This window comes from Marmota flaviventris, chromosome 13 (genome assembly GCF_047511675.1).
Source record: "Marmota flaviventris isolate mMarFla1 chromosome 13, mMarFla1.hap1, whole genome shotgun sequence".
NCBI lineage: Eukaryota > Metazoa > Chordata > Mammalia > Rodentia > Sciuridae > Marmota > Marmota flaviventris.
The window spans coordinates 97,351,585-97,375,011 of NC_092510.1; the positions used below are offsets into that span (position 1 = coordinate 97,351,585).

General features: G+C 48.6%; 2 protein-coding genes and 1 non-coding gene across 4 annotated transcripts in view; 1 reads left to right on the plus strand and 2 right to left on the minus strand.

Moving 5' to 3' along the window:
* Positions 1–8,595: 8,595 nt before the first annotated feature.
* On the minus strand, positions 8,596–13,244 carry Naif1 (nuclear apoptosis inducing factor 1). The gene is made up of 2 exons (XM_027943768.2): positions 12,531–13,244; positions 8,596–10,831 (listed from the first exon to the last, which is right to left on the minus strand). Exons 1-2 carry the CDS (start codon positions 13,039–13,041, stop codon positions 10,359–10,361), a joined length of 984 nt encoding a protein of 327 aa, XP_027799569.1. The 5' UTR covers positions 13,042–13,244; the 3' UTR covers positions 8,596–10,358.
* Positions 13,245–14,254: 1,010 nt separating this feature from the next.
* Slc25a25 (solute carrier family 25 member 25) overlaps positions 14,255–23,427 on the plus strand; it is a 35,531-nt gene continuing 26,358 nt past the window's right edge. Inside the window, exon 1 of one of the 2 annotated variants that reach the window (XM_027943761.2) lies at positions 14,255–14,527. In XM_027943761.2, coding sequence (XP_027799562.1) covers positions 14,270–14,527 — 258 coding nt within the window. In that variant the 5' untranslated portion in view covers positions 14,255–14,269. The remainder of the gene's footprint in view (positions 14,528–23,427) is intronic. The other variant, XM_027943764.2, reaches the window with a different exon arrangement.
* Trnaa-agc (transfer RNA alanine (anticodon AGC)) lies at positions 17,140–17,212 on the minus strand. The gene has a single exon. It is a non-coding gene; the product is annotated as a tRNA-Ala (tRNA).

Below are 23,427 nucleotides of genomic sequence, written 5' to 3' on the forward strand. Positions count from 1 at the left end.
AGCAACTTAGTGAGGCTCTAAGCAACTTAGTGAGGTCCTGTCTCAAAAAATAGAAAGGGCTGGGGATGTGGCTCAGTGGTTAGGTACCCCTGGGTTCAATCCCTGGCACCCAAGGGGGGGAAATCAAGTAGCTGAAAGCAAGTGAAGCAGGGCTTATTGGGTTTCCCTTGGTTCAGACGTGTTATCCCTTACAGAGGACCCCCGGTCACATCCTCACTCTGAAGCACAGCTAAGCTCTGTCCTCCTGCATAGACAGAGTGGGGAATGGTGTTTCCCAAAACAAAGCCAGAGAGCCAAAGCCAGGAGGAATCGTGGCTACTGAGCATCGCTAAAAGGCCTTTCTGGGTGGTTTTTTGTTTTGTTCTGTTTGTTTTAGTGCTGAGAGTTGAACTCAGGGGTGCTCTACCACTGAGCTACCTCCCCAGCCCTTCTTACTTTTTATTAACTTAGGAAAATAGATACAGTAGATAGATACACCTTCAAGGGAGAATGTGGGCCATCTTGAGAGCGAGCAATGCAGTCTGGGGGTTCCTGGCTCTTCTTTCATAGGAAACTCGGAAAGGAGTGGGTATGGGAAGTGGTGGCTGAGACAGGAGGATCACAAATTTGAGGCCAGCTTCAGAATTTCATGAGATCCTGCCTCAAAAATAAAAAAATATGAGGGCTAGGGTTGTGGCTCAGTAGTAGAGCACTTGCCTGGCACGTGTGAGGCACTGGGTTTGATCCTCAGCACCACATAAAAATAATAAATAAAATAAAGGTATTGTGTCCATCTTCAACTAAAAAAAAATAAGAAAAGGATTGGGGTTGTGGCTCAGTGGGGAAACATCTCTGGGTTCAATCCCCAGTACTAATAAATAAATAAATAAAAAGGGGCTGGCATATAGCTCAATGGTAGAGCAGCCCTGGATTCAATCCCCAGCACTGACACAAACAAAACAAGACCAAAAACAGTGAGAAAAGATGGGGAGCCTTTGGGCCTGAGCACCTATCTAACAGGACCCTATTGGAGGCCTGCGTTGGCCTCAACCTCAGTGGGGTCCCCTGGAGCAGACAGACCCCCTTAGTACTTAATTCCCCACAGTTGGGTGGCATGTGAGTATCATGGCCAAAGTGTATCACATGACTCAGCCGAGAGCAAAGTAAGTTCCAGCCTAGGTCCTCAAGGTGTCAGGAGGTGTCCTCACTAGGGCCAGGACGGCCACGCCCTTGAAGGAGGGGGAGAGTGAGGTGCTCCAGGAAAAGGACCTGCACCTTGGCCTCCAGCCGGTCAAACTCCTCAGCTGCCTTCTTCTCCCTCGGAGGGGACTGCAAAGTGGGCCCCAAGGGGTTAAGTGTGGAACTTACAAGGACTTTCTGGGGTTGGATCCTGCTGGGGAGGGTTTGCAGGAGGTGGAGAAATACTTAGTAGTCAATATGTTTAAACTGGGAGAGTTCACAGTAAAGCCTGGGATTCTAGCTTCCTTTGTAAAGGGAAAGACAGGGCCGCCTCGTCCCTGACCTGGAGGTGCCTGGAATGAGGTTCAGTGTCCTCCACGGGCCTCCTAAGGGGCAGGCAGGGTCTCCTTTTCTGAGCCAAGTCATGCTATCTGAGTTGCTGTAGGAGCAGGCAGATCAGAAGAGGACCTGGGATGAGCAGAGTCCCTGGGAAGGGCTCTGTGAGGGGGGTCTAGAGGGGCTCCTTCCTGCGCTCTGCTTCTCCACATCCTGTGCCCTCCAGGGTCAGGCCTGGGGAGGGCTCTGGAATCTCACCTACTTCCTCCACGGATCTCAGGGAATCCTCAGCGGCCCTGGGGACTGCTCAGGACGGGAACTTCCAGGACAGCAGGAGGCGGAACTGCTCAAGGTCAGGCCAAGGCACCCGGGTGGGGCTGGGCCACTCCTGTCACGGGTCCAGGGTCCAGGTTGCAGCTCCGAAAGGCTGATTCACACTCACGCTCTGGCTCCCGTGGGAGGTTGACTCACCAAGGGCGGTTTCATTGCCAGCTCTGCCACTTAGGAATATGTGCCATCAGGCCAGGTGTGGTGGCACACACCTATGATCCCAGTGACTTCTGAGCCTGAGGCAGGAAGATGGCAAGTTCCTGGCCAGCCTCAGTGACTTAGCAAGACCTTCAGCAACTTAGACCCTGTCTCAAAATAAAAGATAAAAAGGGTTGGGGAGGTGGCTCAGCGCCCCTGGGTTCAAACCCCAGTCCCCAAAACAAAACAAAGCAAATATGTGCCATTGGGTGAGGCCTGGCTTTAGTCTCTTCATCTTTCAAGTGGGAGGAAACACCGGCCATCCTACGGGAATGCCGGAAATGGCGGCTGGGCTCAGATCAGCTGTTCCATGCACTTGAACAGTCACTAAGAATAAGACAGAAGCCACAGTGGTAGGATGTGACTTGGGGCCATTTGGCAAGGACCAGACACATTTCTGATTGTCACAACTGGAGTGGGGAGTTCTATGGGCATCCAGGGGGTAGATACCAAGGATGCTGGCGAACATCCTCTGGGACAGCCCCACAGCAAAGGGTCACCCCAAGTGTTCATCATGCCACAGCCCAGAGTCCCTCTTGCAGCAGGACACAGGCAATTAAACATCCAATGGGAGTGCTGGGCCATAAACACGGGTGTGACTCAAGAAGGCTCCCTGGAGGAGGGGGCCAAATGGGGTGCCAAGGGTGAGAGGAGAGAGGAAGGCGGGGGAAGGAAGGTGTGTGAGCGCCAGGAACCCCGAGGGCAAAGCCTTAGAGGCTAGAAAGGGAGCCTGGCTCTTTGAAAGAAGCCAGCTTTCAGTGTGGCTGGAACTCAGCGCAGGGGGTGGGAGGCTGCGGCGGGCGGATCAGAAAGCTGGAGGTAATACTGAGGGCCCTGCGCTGGAGTCCCTGTAGGGCTGGAGCAGGGTGCAGGCTGGTAGTTGGGGTTGGGTTCGGTTTAGTTTGGTACTGGGGGTGCTCTGCCGCTGAGCTACATCGCCAGCCCTCCTCACGTGCCCCCCACCTTTTTTTTTTTTTTGTACCGGGAATTGAACTCAGGGACTCCACCACTGAGCCACATCCCCAGCAACTGAGTGAGCCCCTGTCTCAAAATAAAAGATAAAAAGGGTTGGGGAGGTGGCTCAGCACCCCTGGGTTCACACCCCAGTACCAAAACCAGCCCTATTTTGCATTTTATTTTGAGACAGGGGCTCACTGAGTCAGGGCCTTGTTTTTGCTGAGGCTGGCCTTGAATTTGTCATCCTCCTGCCTCAGCCTCTGGAGCTGCTGGGGTTATAGGTGTGCACCGCTGCACCCAGCTCTCTTCACTCCTTTTAAATTGAGACAGGATCTCTCTACATTGCCAAGGCTGGCCTCAATCTTTCAATCTCCCCACCTCAGCCTCCTGAGTCACTGAAACGAGAGGTCTGCACCACCACCCTGGCTTGGTCAGACTGGCTTCTGAAGAACCTCCCTGAGGAGGCCTGGAGTAGGAGGACACGTGAGGAGGTTTTTGTGGCTGAGGAGGGTGAGAGAGAACATGGGATCGGAGGGGGGAAGGAGAGCAGGGAGTTGAGGGATGGCAGGTCTTTTTTTGTTTCTTTCTGTTGGTACTGGGGATTGAACCCATGAGTGCTATACCATCGAGCCGTATCCCCAGCCCTTTTTTAGTTTTTAGACAGGGTCTCAATAAGTTGCTTAGGGCCTCACTAAATTGTGGAGGCTGGCCTTGAATTCACCATCCTCCTGCCTCAGCCTCCAAAGTCTGGGATTACAGTGGTGCAACTTGGCACAGGGCTGTCCGGAGGTCTTACCAACTGTTGGATGTGAGAAGTGAGGCTGTGGGAGGGATCAAGGATGTTACCCACGTGTCCAGCTTGGGGCTGAGGGTGCCATTCCCAGAGTTGGGCCACAGCAGGGTGGACAATATCCCTAGAGCCAAAGAGCTCCTGATAAGGAAATGAGAAAATGAGCAATGCCCTGCAGGAGGAGAGGTAGGGAGACGTGTTCAGGGAGCCATGGGAGCTGGCGGCAGGAGGAGCAGGACTGGGCTGCAGATGGACTGGGAAGGCCCCCTATGGAAGAGAGACTATGCAGAAGTTGGCTAGGGAAAGAGGTGGGACAGAGAAGGTGACAGTCTTGGGGTGACAGAACCAGCACCTTCTATAATGTTGTCCTTGCTGCTCTAAAACAGACATCTTTTCTCTACTTCCTGATCTCTCCTCCCTGATCTTATCTCTCTAGTCTCAGAAAACAAGATTCCTTTTGGATTATCTCTGCTCTCCAAGCGTGGTGGTGCACGCCTGTAATCCCAGTGGTTTGGGAGGCAGAGGCAGGAGGATCCGAGTTCACAGCCAGCCTCAGCAACTTAGCAAGACCCTAAGCAACTCAGTGAGACTCTGTCTCAAAATAAAATATAAAAAAAGGGTTGGGAATGTGGCTCAGTGGTTAAGTGACCCTGGGATTAATCCCTGATACCAACAACAACAACAGTAACAAGAACAAAAAAAAATTCTGCTCCCCTTGATGGGGAGAATCATAGCCTCTGGGACAGGAATCCTCTGTGATACTCCTTTGCTACCAAAGCAATAAAACTTCTTTTCCCTTTTTTCTCACAACTGTATCCTCAGTTGGATTGGCACTGGGGACAAGGAACAAACTTTCAGTAACAGGCCTCTGTCACGGGATGGTCATTTCAAGACCCACCTCCCCCTCTGCAAACATCGATACCAAGTTTATTTTATCATCTCCAAAGAAAAGAGTGGTGTGTGAATCTGCCTATTCCTCCCAGAGGCGACTCCTGGCCACACTCTGAGGCCCTCAACCAATTGTCTAGAACTTTCCCGAGAATCAGGAAGTCTTTTCAAGGAGATTTCCAGGCAAAACACTTGTGTGAACCATCTTGGAGCTGGATCCCCTCACCCCAGTGGGGCCGCCTCAGATGACACTGAGAAACAGTGACAAGCAGTTTCCTCTGGACCCTGCTCCAATTGCAAAATCAGGAGCAAAGATGATCATGAGTTTCAGGGTGGTTTGTTATACAGCGAAAGACAACCGGCCAGGCAGTGTAGCACATACCTGTAACCCCAGCAACTCTGTAATCCTAGCCATTTAGGAGGCTGAGGAGGAGGATTGCAAATTCAAAGCAAGCCTGGGCTGGGCAATTTAATGAGACCCTGTAACACACACCCAAAAAAAGACAACCTAAACAAGCACCTACTGTGTGCCAGGCACTGTGTGAAGCCATCTATGAACATCAGCTTGCTAATGCGCACATCTGCCTTACTAGAGAAAGATTTTCAGAGGCCAAGGCTTGGGGAATTAAATAATCCACCCCAGGGCACAGCCACAGTAAAGGACAGGCTGAAATTACAGACCACCTCCTGGCCACAAACCCACACATGTCCCACTCCAGTGTATACCCAAAGGACTTGAAATCAGCATATTATAGTGACACAGCCACATCAGTGTTTATAGCAGCTTAATTCACAATGGCTAAACTGTAGAACCAAACTTGATGCCCTTCAACAGATGAATGGATAAAGAAACTGTGGTATATATACACAATGGTATATTTCTCAGCATTAAAGGAGAATAAAATCATGGCATTTGCAGGTAAATGGATGGAGTTGAAGAACATCATGGTAAGTGAAGCAAGCCAATCCCAAAAAACCAAAGGCCGAGTGTTCTGATACGTGGATGCTGATCCATAATGGGGGGAGGGGGCATGGGGGCAGGTAAGATGGTGGAATGAGACAGACATCAGACATCATTACCCTAGGTACATGTATGATTGCACAAATGGTGCGACTCTGCATTGTGTACAATCAGAGAAATGAAAAGTTGTGCTCCATTTGTGTACAATGAAATGAAATGCATTCTGCTGTCACATATAACTGATTAGAATAATAAAAAAAACAAAACCCACAAGTGATCATTCAGGTTGACCACAATTACAAAGGCTTTATCTGGCAGGCTCCCTCCTTCCCCACCAGACTAGGTGTACAGCCAGGGATGCAGCAAGGAGTCGGGCCCCCCAGGCAGCCATGATGGGTGCCTATCTGCAATCCCAGCTCAGGTGCTTCCACCCAGAGGCCTCTTTACTGGGGACCCTCAAAGGAAGCCTTCCTCAGATGCCTGGCAGGAGTCGGGGATCCTGGAGACACTTTATCTGGGGGGAACTGGGGGAATCTGAGGCTTTATTCTCAGTGCTTTTCCACTCCTGGTTCTTACCCCTCTTGTCTCCCCTGACACCCTGCGCCCCCCCCCCCAAGTCCATAAAGCCTTAAGAGCCTTCTTCCTGAGGGTTGATGGCTTCCCCATCTGCAATACATATGACCTTCCCCGTGGGATATAATTGGAACATTGGGGGGCAGGGCTGGCATTTTCTCTTCTTGCTTCTACTATCACAGTAAGTGATCACTGGCTTGATTTACTTTCATTTTGGCTTGTTGTCCTAATGCACTGCTGGGACATTGGTGGCTCAGCAATCCAGCTCAGCTCAGCTCAGCGCTAGGCAGCTTGTGCCACCTGCCTCTCTCAGGGTACCTGCAGCCAGAGCCTCCTGGAACCCCTCTCCCCACTGCACTAGCCATGGCTCCCTGCCCCCACCAACCTGCCTCCAGCCCTCCACACTCTGTTCCCTGTGCTCTGGCCAATCTCTAGTTCCAGGATCACATCTTTGCCATCTGGCTCAAACCACAAAAGCTCCCATTGTGATATCAAAAGATAATAGTTACCACTTTGGAGTATCAGACACTGTAACTACGATGTTAGCAACCAGTATTTATTGAGCATGTGCTATGTCCCAGCCACATGCTAAATGATTACATTCTCTCATGAAAGGAGTTTATACATGCAATGCTTAGGACAGTGTCTATATTGTAAGCACTCACTAAACTGGAATCATCATTCCTAGCTCATCCTGAGAACATCCCTGTCAAATACTGTTTGTCATCCCTGGTTTGGGGATTAAGGAAACTATGACCCACAAAGGTTTGAAACACTGTGAATAGTGGTGGGACTGGATCTCAAGCCCAAACCTGTCAGTTCAGGTACTTTCTACATAGCACTAGGACTTGTTGGGCCAACCATATTGAAAGTGCAGCTGGGTAGAATGCAGTTTACAAAGCAAGACTTTTTGAAAGGCTTCTGTCAAAGTGGTGTAAAAGAGTAAAAGGTGGGGCTGGGGATTTAGCTTAGTGGCAGAGTGCTTGCCTAGCATGCACCAAACCCTGGGTTCAATCCTCAGTACTAGGGGGGAAAAAAAGGTGTAGCCTAATGGTGCCAGGAAAGTAAGGGAGGAAAATTGCAAGTTCAAGGCCAGCCTCAGCAACTTAGGAAAGACCTTGTCTCAAAATAAAAAATAAAGAGGTCTGGGAATATAGCTCATTGGTAGGGCTCCCTGGGTTTGATCCCTAGTACTATTAAAAAAAAAAAAAAAGGTGAAAGATTTCAGTGCTTGAAGTAGTAGACTCTAGTGGCTTGGAGGATTGTCACATAAAATTCCATGATTTAGGAAGGACCCCAATAAATCACTTTGGTTTTGTTTTGTTTGGGGTGCTGGGGATGGAACCTAGGGCCCCGCACATATTGGCAAACGCTCTACTACTGAGCTATACCCCAGCCCAAATCACCCCAGTTGAAGTGACAGTTCCCTCCCAACTCCAACATGGTATGGTGGTTCAATGTTGTTAAATCATTCTCTGTTTCCCCTTAAATATGAGTAAATCCAAAGGCTATGCTGAGCAAGAGGGGCCTCATTTGACAGAAATTCCCAAGTCAAGCTCAAATCATCTCCAGATGAAGTCAAATCTCATTGGCAACAAGGCCCGGGTAGTTAAAAGTTAACAGCAGCTAAGAGCATGGGCCATGCTAGGGAACCAGATAGTTCTGTGGCTTTGGGCACATCATTTGATTCTCTGATCCTTAGTGTTCCATCTGCAAACTAAGGACAATATTCACAGTTAGCTGCTTTCTGGAGCTGCTGGAAGGAGTCAATGACATAATGCTTTTAAGGCCTGGACAAGTAGAGGTCCAGCCATTGTTGGTTTTTATTATTACTAAACACTGGTTAGAATAACTATGTCCAGGAAGGCTGAGATCACTCCAGAATGATCAATAATAAATAAGGTCGATCTTATTTAAATGAGTTTTTCTGCTTCCCAGGGCTTTTCACCTGTGCAGCAGCCAGTCCTGAGAACCCACCCTCCGGGGCAGGATCTGCATTCCAATCCTCGGCTTTTGGGAAGCCTCAGAATCACTCCACCTGCTTGCACTGTGTAGTGTCAAGAGCTCAGCAGCCAGAGTCTATCCTAGGTGAGACCCGGGATTAGTGCCTGTCCCCCTAGGTTTGAAACACTGCCCTAACCCAGGAATAGGCAGACTTTTTCTGTAAAGCGCCAGAGTAATAAATACTTCTGGTTTTGTGGGCCAGATGTCTCTGTTACAGCTCTGCTATTACAACTCTACTATTACAGCATAAAACAGTCACATATTTATAGACGAATAGGTGTGCCTGTGTTCCAATAAATTTTTTTTTCCGAAAATAGGTGGTAGGCATGATTTGGCCTGTGGGCCATAGTTGGCCAGCCCTTGCTCTCTTCTACATATAGCCAATAAAGACACAGAGATATGTATATAAAAAAGCGGTATTTCTTTAATTTAAAATTACGACCTGGAAAGAGCAAGTCAGTTTAAGTGATCCAGGCTTCCTCCTTATACCCAAATGGAACAGATGCAATATTGGCTCAGATTTCCAACCCTAGAGAAAAACCAAACCAAGTCACCAATCCTTAGTAAGTCTCTGTGGCATTCTGGCCACACTGAGGAGAACTTTCCTTCCGTCACCTCCTGGGGCTGACCTGCTCCACTTCCCTGTAGCTGGCCTCCACAGAGAAGGTGACAGCGAGGCTGTCTTCAGGCCTCACAACAGTGGGGGTGAGCAATCCTAAACACACCTGCCTAGAAAGACAGTGTGGCCACTTGTTTAGCTGAGCTCTGGAGCCTTGGGATGTGACCATCGGTCACATGTGGCCCAGACACCAGCAGCAAAATGGCAAAGTTGGAAAACAGGGGTGGGGTAGGGGAAGATGTGAGGGCCTGGGAAGTCCATGGCGAGTCTGAAAATGAAAGACAGCTGCCATCTGGGAAGATCCTGACAAACGTCTCGGTTGGCAAAGCCAAAAGAACAGCACCTCCGTCAGCCCTCCAAGGCGCTGCTCTTCCAGGGCCCAGAAATTCGAAGGGTCCCACCTGTCAGATGGGCTTCACCTCTCTCACCTCTTACATTCAAGGTCAGTTGAGGCTTCAGACTCACTCGGCAGTCAGAGGGAGTCTCGCAAGAACACGAGGCACTGGTGTTAAGCGTGTTAAGAGTCCAGGGTGGGATTCTGAGCTGGGTGGTTTTTCCTGCACTAAATTTTGAAATGTGGTCCTCAGAGAGGAAAGGAGGATGGGTGTGGCCCAGGGCAGCCCTCTTGGAGTTCTTCCCAGGAGGGATCGCGTACAGCATACAGAATAAATACAACTGACAAGAAGAAGGCTTCTGAAAAAGCCAGTGACCAGCCCCAATCCTCCGTGGTGGGTAGTGGGGTACCCAGACAGCACACCAGCTTGCTTTCTCTAAAGTTGACAGTACCCAAAGCCGACCTGAGTCAAAAGCTCTCAGGGCAAACCACCAAGGGGCTTCCCAGAGATGCCTTGAAAAACCAGAGCGTGTCCAACCAGCTCAGGCCACATCCAGCATTCCTGAGCCAGGCTGGCTGCATACTGGGTCACTGCAGAGGTGTCCCTGGGCACTACCAGGGCTGGTTCTGTGTCTGGGATGGGATGGGGGATGGGGCACAGCAGTAAGGAGAGTCCCCTGAGAACTGAGGCCCAGTGGAAAGGGGAAAGAGGCGGGGTTTCCTCCTCAGGCTCAATGGAGCTGCCTCCCACGGGAGGAAGGTGTTATTGCCCTCCTGCCAGCACCACTGAAGGGATCCTACTCAAAAGTATGGCACTTGCGTGGGGCAGCTCGGTACAGAGCCCCAGATGGCTATGCTATGGCCCCCACTGAGAGAACTGACATTTCCTTACAGTTGCCCTAGACTGAGTCTGGGTCATGTCTGGTTCATGAAAACATACATCCCATCACCAGGACATGTGACCCCGAGCAAGCCAATCTTCTGGATCTGAGCGAGGCAGCTCCAGCGGTGGAAGTAAGGGAGCTTGGGTCCCAGGAGCCCGATGAGTTCCTCTTCCCCGTCTCCTTCATTTCTCAAAACAGTGGACCCTCAAATGTCTATCAAAGAAGGAGCTGTCCGTGTTACATGCCCAAGGACAATCACAGAAGCCACTTATAAGACCCCAGAGGTTTCATCCAATCCTGGCAGAAGGCTGGCTCAACTCTGATCCTCACTGAATGATGGTGTCTGGCTGTCCATTCTGGGCCACCTGTCCAGGGTCAGAAGTGGGGGTTGGGTTGGGCGTGTTGCTCTGCAAGTAGCGGCGGAAATCTTTAATCATGGGCCGGAGGACCTGGATGAGGACACTCAGGGCTGCCTGGGTGCCCTCCATGGCCTGGGCCTGGCGCTCCTGGGCACAGGCCTGTACCTCCTGGGAGCGGCGGATCATCTGCAGCAGGTCGTTCTGCTGCTCCAGGTGCTGAGCAATCTCCTTCACGTGCAGATTGGTGACCCGCTGCTCCTGGATCAGCTTGGCAGAGTTGAGGGCGATGCGACTCTTGAGGGCCTGCGGCTTGACTGACGTGTCCGTGTGCTGGGCCATCATCTCCATGGGAGCCTCCGCTGGCAGGGGTGGGGGAGCCTCAGCCGTGCAGTACTCCACCACTCCCTCCTCCAGCGTGTGATAGGTGGTCTCTGTGGGGACTGCAGGGAAGAAAGAGCCAAAGCAGAGGAGGTCACCTTCTGGAAGAAATGCAGCTGGCCCTACAGGGTGGGGAGGAGGCCATTAAGCCCTGCTCTGGAGGGAGATGAAAGGGAATTCAGGCCTCTCCTGGCTTTAGAGTTATTCATATCTAATCCAGAATCTAAGAGGTTCAGGATCTTAATCTACTGGTAGCCAAAGGGAAGCCCTAAATCTGGCAAAAGCGAAAATACCAATAATAATAGTTGCAAAAAATTTAGAGTACTTACTATGTGCCAGGCACTTTGTACTCATTTGCTTGTTGAATGCTAATATAGACAATGTCACTTTCATTTTCAGAGATGAGCAAAAAGACTTGAACATGGTATGATTTGCCTAAGATCACCCAGCTCATTCAGCAGAGCCAGAAAGCAAACCCAGGTCTCCCCAAACCGGAGTACAACATGCTCATAACCAGGGCCCTGGGCTGCTTCTAGCTAATAAGGCATCTTAGGAGGCAGAGTCACATGCTCCCTGACGTGCCAGCACACAGAAGGTATCTTGAGGGCACTTTCTATGCAGCTGCTTGCAGGTGCACGGGTCCTACCTCCTTTTATGTTTTCTTGACTTCCAAGTTCTTTGTGCTCAAGCAGAAAAGAAGATGGGAATGGGGAACAGGACAGTAGTAGCTGAAGTGCCCAGTACATGTTTCCCTGTCTGTTTGATCGCCTTGGTCCATGGGATTCCTAAACATATTTCCTGTTCTAGAACCACATCTGATTTAGATCAGTGTTTGCTCTCCTTTTCCCACCTTGATATGTAGTTGGGGAATATGACATTGCAGGGGTATGGCATCCACACATACACTCAAGTCCACCAAGGCCAACCGAGAATCACTGGTTGCCACAAGTCAGAGCCCACGAAGAAGCAAGTTCATAGTCACAGGCATAATCTCTTATCTGAACTACAAAATCCAACTCAAGTTAGTTCTGCTGAGAACTTTTGAAGGGATTCTAGGTGGGCTGTATGGGCCTCCATGCATGTGAGGTCAATCTCCTCCATCCTTCACTGCCAACATCAACAGTGTGTTCCCACACCACCGGAAAGCCATCTTCCTTTTGTGAGTCCTTGGGTTTCCCTGCCTGTTAGTGAAGCTATTCATATATGGGTCTTACCTTCCCTACTAGAAAATAAGTGGCCTATATTTCAAGTGGTAATGCTGGTGCCCAACACAGGGTCTGGCATAGATTGAGTGCTAATGTTTGATGAATGAATGAGTTAGTAGGTTAGCAGCAGGAACATTCACCACACTGAAAATAGAACGTCTGTCCAGAATGGATACATCCTTTGGGTAGTTTATTCCCCAAGTAGATCCTGGTTGCCTGCTATATGCCAGATCCTGTGATAAGTCCTGTGGGCATACACACTCTGTCTTCAAAGACCACACAGTTCAGCAAATGGAGATAAGTCATGGACACAAATGGTGGCCACACAAAGTAGAGAGCTATTCAACTAGTGAGAATGCCAAACTGCACGCTACCTACGGTAGTCCCAAAGAGAACACAATCGCTTCTGTCTGGGAAGTGCTTGGAAGGTTTCATGTTCTTCCAACATCCCAACCTAACCTCTGACCCTTGGCAGCCAACCTTATCCAGGCTGCCCCAGTGTTTGCTGGCCCTTCCCATTTATGCACAAACGAACTGGGCAGGGGAGGTCACTCACTCTGTGTCAGGGTGACCGTAGCTGCGGCTGCAGTGGCCGCGGGTCCAAGGGCCACTGGGTGGATCTCTGTGGAACTGGGCAGACTGATGATGGTGGCCTCACCCAGCAGGTTGCAGATGCGTTGTTGCATGGGGGTCAGCAGTACAGGAGCTACAGCTGGGCCACTGCCAGCACCGCCACCTCCTGTCCCAGGCCCACCAGCTCCATCTTCTTCAGTGGGGCCTGGGGCCTCGCCACCCTCCACGGCGGCCCGGACCTGGGCAACCTTGCGACGGACCTCGGTTTTGAGGTCAGACCACTTCTTCTTGACCTCGGGCAGCTCCCTGCGGCAGGTGGCCACGGCATTGACCCTTCTCAGAATGCCATGCCAGGCCGCACTCTTGGCGGCCAGGGGGACCCCAGCGTTGAAGTGGTTCACCAGCAGGTGCTTCTTCAGCTCCAGCTCCTCCACGATGATTTCCACCTCCCGCTCTGAGAAGTTCATCTTTCTCTTCTTGGCTGGGACAGCCATGGCCTCTCCTATCCCCTCTTTTTAAAGAAATTATAATACCTTTTAGTGCCCCAATTCCCTTCTCTTCTTCCTCAGCCTCGCCCCTTACCTACCCCCCCTTCAGGGGATAGGCCGGGCTTGCTCAAGGCCAAGCACCAGGCCTTAGGTAACCCCCCTCGCTACGCAAAATGCGTAGGGCCCAGCACCGACCCGCCCGGCCGCTGCCAGCCAGCTGCGTAATGGCTTCCTGAATCTGCCTCTTCCGCCGGGGCATGCGGAGATCCGCCCACTTTCCTTCTTCCCGCCCCCCAGCACTTCTCCAGGGGAACCCGCCTTCCTGGTTGGTAGCGGCTCGAATATCGCGTCGATCTTTAGGTTCTTTAAGTCTGTCATTCAGTTGAAGGGCACGCCTACTTACTGGAAATAGCTTTATCATTGGTCTAAGGGTGTGTCTATCGTCCAGAGCACTCCGCCCACCTAGCTTTTATTCACTTCCATTGGAAAACCATTCTGTCGTTCAGTTATTAGTATCAAGAGGATTACGCCGTTAAATTCAGCTATTTTATTGGTGGTTTAGGGAATTATACTACTAAAACTTCCTCAGGAGTTTTAAATCACTACTAAATCATCCTCCGGAGGATACCTAGTGCTTTCGGCTTTGAACCTTGGCCAATTAATTTTTAATTCCACTCGGGAGCGAAAACTCTGCTTGTAACTTAAGTTCACAACTGCTCTCACACAAATCCTATTCCCCGCCGCAGGCTACGATCTCTCCGTACATGACCACTCCTCCCATCCTTACAATTCCGCAGTCTAACCAGCGGTTCTCAATGGAAATTGGACACGGGACCTTCCGCCTGCCAATCACAAGACTTCTGCCTATCGCAGAGAGATTTTCTCTCAGGCCTGTCTCAGCCAATACCTGCCTTCCTCAGTTTGAATCGGCCCCAGGCAGAGCGAGGGTTGGCTCCGCCCTCTCCATTCAGCCGGGCAGTCCTCAGGGAAGGCTCCGCCTCTCAGACGTCCTCCTGGCTGCCGTCAGGGCCTGTGACTGGTCCGTAGTGCGCTTAGGGGCGTGGCCACCAAAGAGGCGCTCGGTTGGGCGTGGCTCCCGGAAGCGGCCCCTCCCGCCAGCTTGCCGGCTTCTCTGAGCCCGCGCTCGTTGTAGGAGAAAACCCGGCGTGCTTCCGCGCAGTCCGCGTCGGCCCGCCGCTCCCGCCCGGCGCCCGTCGCCCCTGCCTCGCGCCCGATGGTGAGCAGTGTGTTGTGCCGCTGCGTGGCCTCCCCGCCGCCGGACGCCGCTGCCGCCGCCTCGTCGTCTGCTTCGTCGCCGGCGTCCGTGGGCGACCCGTGTGGCGGCGCCGTCTGCGGGGGCCCCGACCACCGGCTGCGCCTGTGGAGCCTCTTCCAGACGCTCGACGTCAACCGCGACGGCGGCCTGTGTGTCAACGACCTGGCGGTGGGGTTACGGCGCCTGGGACTACATCGCACCGAAGGCGAACTCCGGGTAAGGAGCGTGCGCCGTCCGCGCGGGCGAGGAGAGAGCCCCCGGGACGTCCGGGTGACAGTTCTGGCTGCTGGGGACACTTCTGAACGTCACGCTTCTCTGGCAGCCCTTGGGACTGGGAAGTGGTCTGGGTGGACGGTCGTCCCTTTGAACTGGGCAGGACCCTTGGTGGGGCAGGTAGTCTCCCCTGACTGTCAGATGGACGCCCCGTGCTTGGGTTAGGCAGAAAGGCTTGTCGTGGGCACCCTCCGGACCTTCTGATAAGCAAAAAAGCCCCTTCCCGTCAGGGGCGTTCCCCAAAGTGTGCCTTTGTCACCTCATGATCTCAAGGCCTAGCTTGACACCCCGCTTAGTGGGTTCATCCATCCATTGCACCCCCTCTCGCCTTTTCCCCTCTTGTTTCCATGCCACCGTGAGCCCTGATCTGGTTCCTCTCAGAAGCATGTGGGAGTCTGGAAAAAATGGGAACTGGGGTTTCAGGCAGATCTGTGTGGATGTGGGTGGTGATACTGACAGGTCTCCTGGTTGAAGCTCATCCTCACTGCTAATCCGGGGACGTGGATCGTGATCCCTTGCAGAGTTGGAGTGTGCGTGGAATGAAATGAAAGAATCTGGGGCAAATGCTTGCTAAAAGTGAAAATGTGGTTCACCTGAGAAGGGAGTGGGCCCCTGGCAGAGATCGTGTAGACAGGGCCAGAGAAATGACCAATCTCTGGGCTTGCTGCCCTCTCTGTATAAGAAAGCCTGGAGCAATACCTTTTTCTTCTTTTCTGTCTCATGGTATGTTTTTCGGTTTGACTTTGTAGTCAAACCTTCCCAAATTTTTCCGTTTTTGTGGCTTAGACTGATTTACAACCTGGTGTAGGACTGATGAGTATTTTATCTTGTAATCTCTTTCAAAGTTAGTTTGGGCTGTTTGTACAAACAACAGTTAGAGAATCTTACAGTCAAGTGTGAAGAAAATCTGGTAAAATGCCAGTAAATTAAGCCAATTTGTTGGTCTGGTGGTTGTACATAAGATGTTTTTAACTCATGTCCAAGATAATCTTGGATCAACATCCAAGGTATTTAATTTACTTAGGATCAACCTAGGAAGACCAAGGGTAACACTGCAACATAGATTCCTTGGGTTAAGTCCAAGAGACAATTTTTTTTTTCCAGTTCTCAGAAGAGACAAGTTTTAAATTTTTTCTCCCTTAAGTCAGTTTTATGCAAAATAGTGTTGCCGGCTGGAGATTTCCCCATAGAAATCAAATGAGTAAATTACCTGAAAAAACTAGGGTGGCCAAGCTGGGAAGGTTCCAGGAGATCTGGGCCCAGGTGAACCTTTCTGCTCTTATGAACCTACTCACTTGGCATATACTGCCAGGCATAGTGAGGACATCTGGCTGCAGGAGTGTATCCAGTGTTTACATCAAGCTTGGTGGCTCAACAGGAATCACAATGTTCTGGCAATTCATGGCACATCTGATATTGATCCTGATGCATATCTTTGGAAGTGAATTTGCCTAAGGGCAAATAAGGAAAAAGTGATCATTCTTCCCAGTCTAAAAGAAAACCTTTTTGATTAATCAAAGGGAACTTAGCCCTTTGGGTCATCCTGATTCCAAAATCTTTGACTCTTAAGTTAAGTCTTTGATCTAAGTTCTCTGATACAAAACTTTATTTGGTGCTGGGATGAAATCCAGGGCCTTGATCATGCTATGAAATACTACTTCTGTCTTATTTTTATTCTTTTGTGGTGTTGAAGATTGAACCCAGGGATTCTCTACCACTGAGATACATTCCCAGCCTTTTTATTTTTTATTTTGAGACAAGAGTCTTACTAAATTGATGAGCCTGGCTGTGAACTTGGAATCCTTCTGCCCTCACTAACCCCAGTAGCTGGGATTACAGGAAGTGACACCATGCCTTTTTTATTCTTTTGAGAGGTTAAGTATGGATTCGATTTCTACAACTCTTTTTTTTTTTTTTTTTAATATTTTTTTAGTTGGTATTGGACACAATACCTTTACTTAATTTATTTATTTATATGTGGTGCTGAGGATCGAACCCAGGACCTCACATGTGCTAGGCAAGTGCTCTACCACTGAGCCACAACTCATCCCCTCTTTTGGTTTTTGAATAAGCTAAATTGTTATATAGCTTTAAGAAAGAGATTAGAAATGATGCATTTTATTAGTTTATTACCTGTAAAGGAGCACAAGGTAGTCCCATGGAAAATGTTTTTGTGTATTAGGGAAAAATATCTGCCTTTTTGTAAATAACTGGGGAAAAGGAAGACACCCTGCCTCATGTACCCCTGTGCCACTTCCTGTTAAAATGTCATTAGTAATAGCAGCCTACAGAAAAGGCATTGCTACAGTTTTGCCCAACTGGAAGGAGTGAAAGAATCTGGAGGCCCTTTGTTGGGCTGGGGTTGTAGCTCAGTGGTAGAGCGCTTGCCTAGCATGTGTGAGGCACTGAGTTCGATTCTCAGCACAACATATAAATGAGTAAAATAAAGATTCATTGACAACCAAAAAAAAAGGGGGGAGTCTTTTAAAAAAAAAAAAAAATTTATTTTTTAGTTGTAGTTGGGCACAATACCTTTATTTTATTTATTTATTTTTATGCGGTGCTGAGGATCGAACCCAGGGCCTCTCACGTGCTAGGTGAGTGCTCTACCACTGAGCCACAACCCCAGCCCAAAAAAGGGGTCTTTGCCATGCGAACAGGTGTTGGAAAAACTACACATTGGAAGCTGCTTCCTATGACCCAAGTGAGGCCAGTCTGAGATACAGGGCGTGTACAAGAGTCCTGGCTGAGTGCTTATCAGTGGGTGATAGATGAATGAACCCAGGCCATGTGATTCCACAAAGCCTCCTGCTAGCTTATAACAGCCTGGGGTCAAGTTTTCTTTAAAAATAAACAGCAAGTTTTTGGTCTGCCTTCCTCGCAGAAGAGGCTGGGACAGAGAAAAATGACTTAAAATGGAAGTGGGGCGGAGACTCTCATGGCAGCCAGCCAGGGAAATTTTCTTTGTAAAGGGCATGTAAGAAAGAAGCCTGTCCTGGGACCAAAAAAAAGCGGGGGGCGGTTTATTAAAGAAAGAAAAAGGATGACGACAAGAGTAGTGACTTTGGAAATGAGACTCTGCTGGGGCTAATTATAGCATTGACTATTTTGGGCATTTTCATGTGACCAAACAAAATCTTTGTCTTAAAACAAATTTTAAACATAGGTTAGAACTCAGCCAATTAGAGGAAGAAAGGAAGCAGTGTTACATGTAAACAGTTGTCTCCCTAGCTGAGGCTTGGGGCTCTACAGGGGGCTGGTGTTTAACATAGGTGAACATTCTAGACGATGCTGTGGTGAGTTGCTGACCTAGAGACTTGCATGCACGCCATCTAGCCATCTAGTCCAAGCCCCACAGTAAGGCAGTAAAATGATTCTACCCTATTTGACAAGGGAAAGAACAGCCATTCAAAGAGATGATGATGTTGGGCTCAGTCAAATGCCTATAGTCCCAGCGACTCAGGAGGCTGAAGCAAGAGGATTACACATTCAAGGCCAGCTTCTGCATCTTTGATCCTGTCTCAAAATAAAAATAAAAAAGGCTGTGGGGGATGTAGCTCAGTGGTAGAGCGCCCCTGGGTTCAATCACCAGGGCCACAAAACAAAACAAAAAAGATAGTGAAAGAACCTCAAAAATCATTTGGCCAGGAGGGAATTAGACCAGAGAAGGCAATGGAACCTTCTGATTGCAGCTTCTCTCTCCTTTAACTACCAGTTGTTTCTTTTTGCCTAAACACTTCACCCTAAGCCTAAGAAAGCTATTTAGAACCATAGCTTTTGTTCCAAAGTATAAGTTTCAGGAATGCCAATGCTTCCCCTATCACAGAATGATAACCCACCCTTCCCTGTTTCTCTCCTTGACCCCAGAAGTGTGCACATGAGGCAGCCCTCTGCCTTGAGATAATAGAAGGGAAGATCGTTAATGGCCACCTAGTGTTGCTTCATCAGACAGTTGAACTCTAATTTTTTCATGTCTGGCCATTTGTGGTAAGGATATTTACCCCAAATAGGCAGACTCAGATAAGATGGTCTACAGAAGAAAAAGAGCCTTTTTCATGGAAAAGGGTAGGCAACATTCCCAATAGTGTAGTGGCCCATTAGAAGAGAACAATGCAGTTTGCAGATTGGATTGAGCTCCTTTGTTAAATTGTTTGTTTTATATTGTTGCAAAATCGGTTCCTGGCTCGAAGTCATGATTTATAGAGTCAACTAGAAGATGATTTTTAAAATGAAATCGGGCATATTGTCCCACACCTGTAATCCCAGCTACTTAGGAGGTTGAGGCAGGAGGATCCCAGGTATGAGGGCAGCCTTGGCAATTTAATGAGACTGTATCTCAAAATAAAAATTAGAGCCAGGCACAGTGGCACAGGCCTATAATCCCAGAGGCTCTGAAGGCTGAGGAAGGAGGATTGCCAGTTTAAAACCAGCCTCAGCAACCTAGTGAAGCCATGTCTCAAAAAAGGGCTGGGGATGTGGCTCAGAGGTTAAGAACCCCTGGGTTCAGTCCCTGGTACCTAAATAAATATATTAGAAAGGGCTGGGGATATAGCTGAGAGGTAGAGCACCCCTGGGCTCACTCTCTAGCACTGAGGGAAAAAAAAAAATTGATGTTTGGAAACATGGAGTCAGGTACCTTGACCCTAAAACCAAGTAATAGTAAGAATATACCAGAGTCCTTTCAGTCTGAAGCTTTAGCCAGAGAAATTCCTTTGATGTTAAGAGTCATTAACTGTCAAGTCTCACAGAAATCACAGGGGAATGAGGCAGGCATATTTTGCTGGTATTCATTTCTGATCCATCTAAATACGTGGGATGGAATCAGCGAACAAAGCAGTTTTTATGTAGCACTAGTCTCATGGCACTGTGTCTGCACAGACTTTATTTTTAACCACTTCTTATTAGAAGCTGGGGATTGATTTAGTCCCTGTAGTCCTCCCCACCATCCAGCCTTCCACCCCAAGTGAAATCGTCCCTCTGTGTCATCCTTCAGGGACGGTCAGCCTTACCAGAGTCACTATTGGTTCTTTATCTGAAATACTGTGTCTGCTGCTCATGAGTCCTGAGAGTACCGCTAGGGCCAACACGTTAGAGGGATCTAAGAGTCTATAAGAATCTGAAAACCTGCATTTTTCTATAATCCCCTGTAAAAACAGGTGGCGTCATGCACACTTGACGGGACACCCTGTCCATACCTTTTGTGGCTCCCTGGGCTGAGGTAATGAACCCTGGGATTTAGTAGTACACACTTTGCGAGGACTTGGCTGGGCAAAGGAAGCCAGTCAACAAAAGAGGTTGAATTTTATGATCCATCCATGTGAAAGTCCAGAATGGGCAGCTGTAAAGGGACATGGAGAGATAGTAAGGTGATAAGCAAGGGCTGTGGGGCATTTTTTTTTTTTTTTTTTTTGTACAAGGGATTGAACCCAGGGGTGCTTTACCACTATGCCACATCCCCATCCCCCCCCCCTTTTTTTTAAGAGAGAGAGAGAGAATTTTTTAATATTTATTTTTTAGTTTTCGGCGGACACAACATCTTTTTTTTTTTTTTTACAACATCTTTTTTTTTTATTTGTATGTGGTGCTGAGGATCGAACCCGGGCTGCATGCATGCCAGGCGAGCGCGCTACCGCTTGAGCCACATCCCCAGCCCCTCCCCCCCCCCCTTTTTTTTTTTTTTGTGGTTAAAAAATTTATTGATTTTTATTTAGCTGTCACCAGTGGGACACATTACTATATTAGATCAAGTCAGCTATCCACAATTTTAATCTTCTAATGATCTGTTTGACTCTTGACACAGGAAAGGATCCCATCCCTTTTTTATTTATTTTTTACTTTTGAGACCAGGTCTTGCTAAGTTGCTTAGGGCCTCTAAATTGCTGAGGCTGCCTTTGAACTTGCGATCCCCTCCTACCTCAGCCTCCTGAGTGGCTGGGATTATAGGCGTGTGCCACTGTGCCTGGCTTACTGTGGGAATTATTTTTGAGGTGATGATAATGTTCCCAAGTTTGCCATGGTGATGGTTGCACATATCTGTGAAGATACTGAAAACCACTAAATTGTATACTTTATTTGTATCTTTTTCAGCACTGGGGATTGAACCTAGGGTATTATGGTTTGGATGTGAGGTATCCCACAAAAGCTCACATGTGAGACAATGTAAGAAGGTTCAAAGGAGAAATGATTGGGTTGTGAGAGTCTTAACCCAATCGGTGGAGTGATCCCTGGATAGGGATTAGCTGAGTGGTAACTGAAGTGGTAGGATTTGACTGGAATATAATTGTATATATTTGTATTTGGCAAGTAGAGTTTCTCTTTGCTTCCTATCTCATGTGAGCTGCTTCCCTTTGCCACACACTCTGCCATGATGTTCAGCCTCACCTCAAGCCCCAAGGAATGGAGCCGGCCTTCTATAGACTAAGACCTCTGAAACTGTGAACCCACAAATAAACTTTTCCTCCTTTAAAGTTGTTCTGGTCTGATCTGTTAGTCACAGCGAAAAAGCTGACTAAAATACATACTTAGGTATCACCAAGCAGTACCCCTAGTCCTTTTTTTATTCTTTTTTTTTTTTTGGGTATTGAGGATTGAATCCAGGGGTGCTTTTCCACTGAGTTATATTCCCCCCCCCTTTAAAAAAATATTTATTTTTCATTTTTTGGTGGACACAACATATTTATTTTATTTTTTATATGGTGCTGAGGATCGAACCCAGCGCCCTGCGCATGCCAGGCGAGCATGTTACCGCTTGAGCCACATCCCCAGCCCCAAGTTATATCTCCCTTTTTATTTTTATTTTGAGGCAGAGTCTCATTAAATTGCTGAGGCTGGCCTCAAATTTGCAATCCTCCTGCCTTAGCCTCTCAAGTCACTGAGATTACAGACATGCACCACCACGCCCAGCTGAGGTGATTGTATGGTACGTGATCTTGGTTTAAATGTTCCTTTGGCTACTGGTTTCCTAGCTGTGACTCATCCCCTCAAGGTCTTTCTTTTCTTATTAGAAACATTATGGTGATATGATGGTATGAATACTTACTTTATAAGGTGTTTATGTGGATCAAATAAAAGTGTATAAAGAAGCCAGGCACAGTGGTGCACACCTATAATCCCAGCAACTGGACTGAGGTAGGAAGATCACAAGTTCAAGGCCAGACTGGGAGACTTAATGAGACCCTGTCTCAAAGTAAAAAATAAAAAGGGCTGGGATGTATCTTAGTGGTAGAGCACTCCTGGGTTCAAGCCTCAAAACTGCTAAATAAATAAAAATACGAAGAGCGAGGGCTGGGGATGTGGCTCAAGCGGTAGCGCGCTCGCCTGGCATGCGCGGGGTGCTGGGTTCGATCCTTATCGTCACATAAAAATAAAATAAAGATGTGTGTCCACCGAAAACTAAAAATATTAAAAAAAAATTCTCTCTCTCTCTCTCTTAAAAAAAAAAAAAAGAGCCAGTGCAGTGTCTGATACATTGGTGTTCATTTCCAGGTAACTTTTCTCCCCTGTGGTTCTTTGAGAATAAGATGTCCAGAATTGGTTAGAATCACCTACCTTCTGCTCCCAGTGAAGAATGGAAGGCAAGGGAGGGCAGAGTCTAGGCACACGAGTGATGTGAGGATCACAGGATGAGGTGCCCAGGAGGGCATGTCTCACATCTACAATCTGGAGCAGTTTGGAGGGGGACATGGGCTGTGGGAAGCCTGGATGTTGGGGAGATGAAAACAGGAAAGAAACTCTAAAACCTTAAAGTAGCAGAGTCACTCTGTTTACACATATGGATGTCACTGGTCCACACTTTTCCTGGAACAGAGATGGGCTTCACAGCCTGTTGTTACTGCATAAGCCACGGAGGATCTTTCCTCAAACATGGAGTTGACTTTGAAGTTGGGAAAATGGGAGCCTCAAGTGGATGTTATCTCACTAGCCAGCATTCTTTGCAGAAGTGGGAGGGAGGCCCAGAGGTTAGGTTGGTTTAAGGCCAGCAGAGAACTAGAATCCAGGACTGACTCTGCCCAGTGTCCTGAGCTGCACTGCCTTCCTCCTCCCACAGCTACAGGTGCTTGCCCCTAGCCACAGCTCTTCTCAGTTTATGACCTAGACATATCTATGCATAATCCAGCTCAGCATATTAAGGCCCCTGAGGGTGCTCAGGAAGCAATGACTCCAAGGACAGGGGTCCTGTTACTTAATATGGGATATAAAAGATCTGGCACAAAACCTGAAAAAGGTTATGATAAAAATGCATTTTCCTGGGGCTGGGGTTGTGGCCTAGTGGTAGAGCGTGCTTGCTTCACATGTGTGAGGCCCTGGGTTCGATCCTCAGCACCACATTAAAAAAAATAATAAAAATAAAGATATTGTGTCCATCTACAACTAAGAAAAATTTTTTAAAAGATGCATTTTCCTTGGAGCTGGGGTTGTGGCCCAGAGGTAGAGTGCTCACCTGGCATGTGCAGGACGCTGGGTTCCATCCTCATCCCCACATAAAAATAAATAAATAAAATAAAGGTATTGTGTCCAACCACAACTAAAAAAAAAAAAAAATCTAAAAGAAAGATGCATTTTCCTTTAAATAAATGAATAACAAAGGTAGACCAGAAGGAGCTGCCTGCCAACTTCACATTCTTGGCTGGTTTTCCAGGAAGCAGGGGGTGAGTCAGGGCTCTGCAGGGACAATGGGAAAAGGACCGGGCAGCTGACGTCCTCCCATTGCCCCTGGCCTTGCCTTTCTCCCTGTCCCCCCTGATGAGACCCGTGTGAGAAAACCCCAAAGCCATTGAAATGCCAGTGGTGGGTAAAGCAGATAATCTGGGAGAGGGCAGTTTTGCTGTTTGCCCGCTGGGGAT

Excerpts from the sequence above, each read along its gene's own strand:
- Naif1 (XM_027943768.2), bottom strand. The coding sequence starts at position 13,041 with ATGGCTGTCCCAGCCAAGAAGAGAAAGATGAACTTCTCAGAGCGGGAG. Across the intron at positions 10,832-12,530 it reads TACGGTCACCCTGACACAGA|TCCCCACAGAGACCACCTAT; the intron begins GTGAGTGACCTC and ends TCTTCCCTGCAG.